Source organism: Zophobas morio, unplaced genomic scaffold (genome assembly GCF_036711695.1).
Source record: "Zophobas morio isolate AGI-343-1 ecotype UQ-CSIRO unplaced genomic scaffold, CSIRO_AGI_Zmor_V1 ptg000110l, whole genome shotgun sequence".
Lineage (NCBI taxonomy): Eukaryota > Metazoa > Arthropoda > Insecta > Coleoptera > Tenebrionidae > Zophobas > Zophobas morio.
Genome location: NW_026972215.1, coordinates 65,481 through 69,831, shown reverse-complemented (window position 1 = coordinate 69,831; position 4,351 = coordinate 65,481). Strand labels below are relative to the sequence as shown.

Here is a 4,351-nt window from a genome sequence, read left to right as displayed (position 1 = left end):
AAACAATTACTAATTTTTATCACGCAATTAAAGTGCACCAGTCGTGGAACAGTCAGTTCACATTGTATAGTTTTTCTTCTGAATTAATTACTTCTCTACTTAAAATTTTAATTTAGCTTGGAAGCTATAATTAAATATAGTAAGAGAGCTATTTCTTATTATATTTACTGCAATTTAACACGAATATAAAGCAGACATCAGTAGGTCTTCCTTTAACTTATCTTCATTTATGTTGCGGTTTTTACTTTTATTTCTTACTCTTATCCTAACCCCAATTTTAATATAACTTTATTAAAAGTAGATATTATTAGAAACCTATATAATTTTTGGTTTAACCAATAAGCTTATATTTTGCTCAAAAAAAAGTGAATTTTAATGCACCAACGAATTTGATGAAAGTGATGCAAGGCCAAATACTGACTTTCTATTAATATTGTTTTACTGATTATTTTACATGATCTACTACTCGTCTTTTCTTTAGAATATATATTTAATTAATGGTATGAAACCCTTCTAATTTTTGTGGTAACCATAAAAATTTAATAGTCCAAAGTTTTTCTGTTAGTAGAAGCAAGGTATCCTTTTTAAGTGACACGATATTGCTCTTTATAAACAAATGCTGGAGAGCTTTTCGGGTTGTCCGTAGGTAAAAATTATATTTTTAAAGAGTGAAACTTTAGAAGTTTCATTTCGCCTTGTTTAATTACTTAATAAATAAGTTTGTAATTTAATTTTGTGAACACTGTTTGCTTATTCTTTAACGAATCGTAGTTAATCAAATAGTAACAACTATCTTTTAAGCATAAAAAGAATTAATAGAGAGGTAAAGAGTAATGTACTCTAATTCGTCCGCCGTGCCAAAAGCTGAATTATTCATTATGATTGGACGAATGGAGAATGAAACTAAAAGGACACCCATTGAGGTTAGTAAAAAGTATTCGTACTGGAAACCTGAAAAAAGCTTTTTCGGGCGAGATCGTGTGGAAATCTTTTTAAAATATAATATTTGACCTAACCGACTGACGGTTATTCAGTCTCTATAAACCGACTAACGGTGTTTACTAAAACAAGGAAGAAGAAGTCAGTGACTAGAAAACAAAAGTTCCGACTTTATTATAAAATTAGTGTATATTTATGTATATGGTAATAACTTACTAGATTATTACCCCCAATAAAAATGCATTAATGTTAGATTTGCCTTAAAATAAAAACAAACAATCAAAGATACAAATTTGTAAACTGCGTGATTCCATTTATTAAAATCTACCATAAACCACTAAATTGCCCACTAAAGATGCAACCTATAATATTATACCAAAAGATTTTTTTAGGTTTAAGGCTATAAGTTATATGACCTTTCATTAATTAATATATCTAAATAACACTTCGGTTAATTAATTTTAATTTAGATAGCTACTAAAGAGATAAGGCAACTCCAACTACCACTAAATAATAAGAGGAAATTAGGTCATGAAAATGATGAGTTTACATTTAAAAATAAAAATAGTTTTTTATCATACATAAAAAAAAATTAGCATCATCTTATTAATGTAACGCTATAAGTGTACTTCAACCCTTTAAAAACTTTAGCGTTAACTTTAACTTTTTTTTGTTGCCTTCGGTCAAATGGCCTAGGGCTTAAGTGAAAAATTTAAGTGCGACACGTGTTACCAAAATAACGCCCTGAAACATTTTTGTTCTTTATAGTTCCTAACTAGTTTTTTCGCTCTCGCCCAGAAGCAATGGGCGACGCAGGATTTTTCAGAGTACAAAATTTAGAAAATAATAAAAAGAATAAATTATAAGAGTATTTTTGGTTAACAATATATGTTTTCAGGGGACTAGCGCCGAACAGGATGCCCGTTTTTCGAACAAGAAAAAGAAACTTCTTAAACAGTTGAAGTCTCAATTTCCTGATGAATTCAATATTCCCGTAGTTATTTTATAATTATTTGTATAACTTTACTTATTACTATTTGGCCAGCTCTTTTTAATAAATTTTAAATAGGTCGACTTGAAAAAAATCAAATTGGATGTTATTAAGGGTTGGATAGCTTTGAGAGTCACCGAACTTTTAAACACCGAAGATGAAATTGCTGTTAATTTTATTTGCAATTTACTTGATGCAGAAGCTGTACTCTTTTTGTTTATGTATTCATATTATTTCTACTCTTAAATTTGTTATATTTATTTACTTTAAGTTTTGTAGTATAAGTTAATTTTTTAATGCATTATATAATATATATGTAAAATTTTAATACTTGTTATTAACGTTTTTTTCTTAATTTAGCTAGTTTATTATTGTATGCTATAAATGCAGGCCCCCGATCCCCGTGATATCCAAATAAATATTACTGGATTTTTAGAATCTAAAACTAAAATATTTATGAAAGAGTTGTGGTCTCTTTTAATTAGTGCTCAGAATAACATTCACGGAATCCCCACTGAGATGTTAGAGCAGAAAAAACAAGAACTTGAGAAAGAAAGAGTAAGTTTATAAAAATTGGTTTCATGGTGTGAGACATACAACCTTTTGATTATATTAGCGTGAAAAAGAACTTATCTCACAGAAGCTACAAGAAGATTTGAAAAGAAGAGAACTTCAGAAAGAGATCGCTAGGAAAGCCGAAGAGCAACTCAAGAGAGAAAAAGCAATCGAATTGTCCAAAGTTGTCGAACCCAAGGAAGCCTTCCTTGTTGCTGCACATCGTCAATGGATGAAGCAAAAAGTAATTTTTTTAAGTTTGATTTTTTTGTGCTAAGCTTTTTCTTTTAGATTGCCGAGAAAACGGCTAATACGACCTTAACGACCGAAGATTATAACTCTAGATCCCTAGAAGGTCTAGCAAAGTCTAAAAATCGCCACCGTCGTAGCTCTCGTTCTAACTCTCGTTCGTCTAGCACTACTGATTCCCGCTCCTCTTCTGTTAGTTGATTCTTGATTTGTTTGCTTTATATTTAATTTATCTTATTTTTTTTTGTCGTAGTTGAGTCATTATTTATTTGGTTATATTTTTAATTTTCTAGTTAACTTACCTTATGCCTTTTTATAAGTACTCAGTTTGTTTTTATTTTTGTAATGCAAACTGTTTTTATTGTTATTATCTATAACTTCTATATTTATTACTATATAATAGAGAGAAAGAAGGAGAAGTGGTCGCAGTAAGCATAAAAGCAGCAAAAAGAGTCGAAGGCATAAACATAGAAGTTCTCATAAACATAAACGAAGCAGAAGTCGCCATCATCGTAAAAAACATCGGAAGGACCATAGAGACAATGAAGGCGCTCAGGATAACAGCTTAAAAGAAACTTTAAACGAGAACTTGGAAATTTCTAACGAAAGTTGTTCTATGATTTCAGAGACTTCTTCGAAAAATAATCGTTGGGAGAGGGAAGATTCCCCTCAGGTGTCGAAATTTTAAATTTTTGCGCAACACTTGGCCAATTTGCAACTCGAATTTCCTATAAAATTAATAGAAAGAACAAGAAACATTAACAGAATCTTTGAGAAGACAAGCTTTGGAATCTATGAAGAAGCGTGTATAGTTACAAAAGTATTATATAATTATTTACCAAAAGATCTTTTAGTGCTGATATATTTTATAAATTACTTTTGACTTATTTCACTTGAAGTACTTATTTTTATTTTGAACATCCCCTATAAGAGCCAAATTGCGTTTATTAAACGAAACAATCTAAGAGAGAACCAACGTGCTCTCCTTTACCAAAAGTCGCCGGCTTGCCGATTTATTTTTTTATACTAAATAACTTCCTTTTATGGTTTAAAAACTCAACTTTTAAGCCTGTTTATTCACTATTCCTTTTGAATATTATATTTTCCCGCCTTTTTGCTTTAATATATATGTTCGTTATCTTTCAACTTCTATTTGTTAATTGACCTAGATTTTATATTTTACGTTTTTCCTTTTATAATAATTAAGCATTTTATTAAGGATTGTTAAAAGTTGTGTCTAATTTTAGCACTTTTTTGTAATACAATGCCTTGTTTAATTTTTTAACGTGTTATTTAAGTTTATAATCTAGCTTTAAAAAAAATTCGTCCGGATATGAATTCAGAAAGATTATTTTTGACAAAATTGGTTAAGCCTAGAAAAATAAAGTTTAAGACTTTTATTTTATTTTTTTATTTATAGTTTTTTATTATTTATACTGAGGTTCCTAAATAAGTTCGCTTTAGTTAAGGTTGCATCGATAAAGGTAAAGTATCTGTTCGGCTTCACAAGTTAAGGGCTTAAAGATGTTTGTGCTTTCCTTTCCCTTTGTATTTTTCTTTTTTAACTGGGAATATTTTACGTAAAGTTTTCAATATTTAAAGTAATATCTTTTTGCA

The 4,351-nt window shown here is 29.3% G+C and overlaps 1 protein-coding gene across 1 annotated transcript; it reads left to right on the top strand.

Annotated features, from left to right (window-relative positions):
- Positions 1-1,691: 1,691 nt before the first annotated feature.
- On the top strand, positions 1,692-4,095 carry LOC135144905 (serine/arginine repetitive matrix protein 1-like). The gene is made up of 9 exons (XM_064077032.1): positions 1,692-1,766; positions 1,838-1,933; positions 2,009-2,134; positions 2,321-2,488; positions 2,547-2,729; positions 2,777-2,926; positions 3,138-3,407; positions 3,478-3,554; positions 4,033-4,095. The coding sequence occupies exons 1-8, from the start codon at positions 1,743-1,745 to the stop codon at positions 3,544-3,546; spliced, it is 1,086 nt and encodes a 361-aa protein (XP_063933102.1). The 5' UTR covers positions 1,692-1,742; the 3' UTR covers positions 3,547-3,554; positions 4,033-4,095.
- Positions 4,096-4,351: the final 256 nt, after the last annotated feature.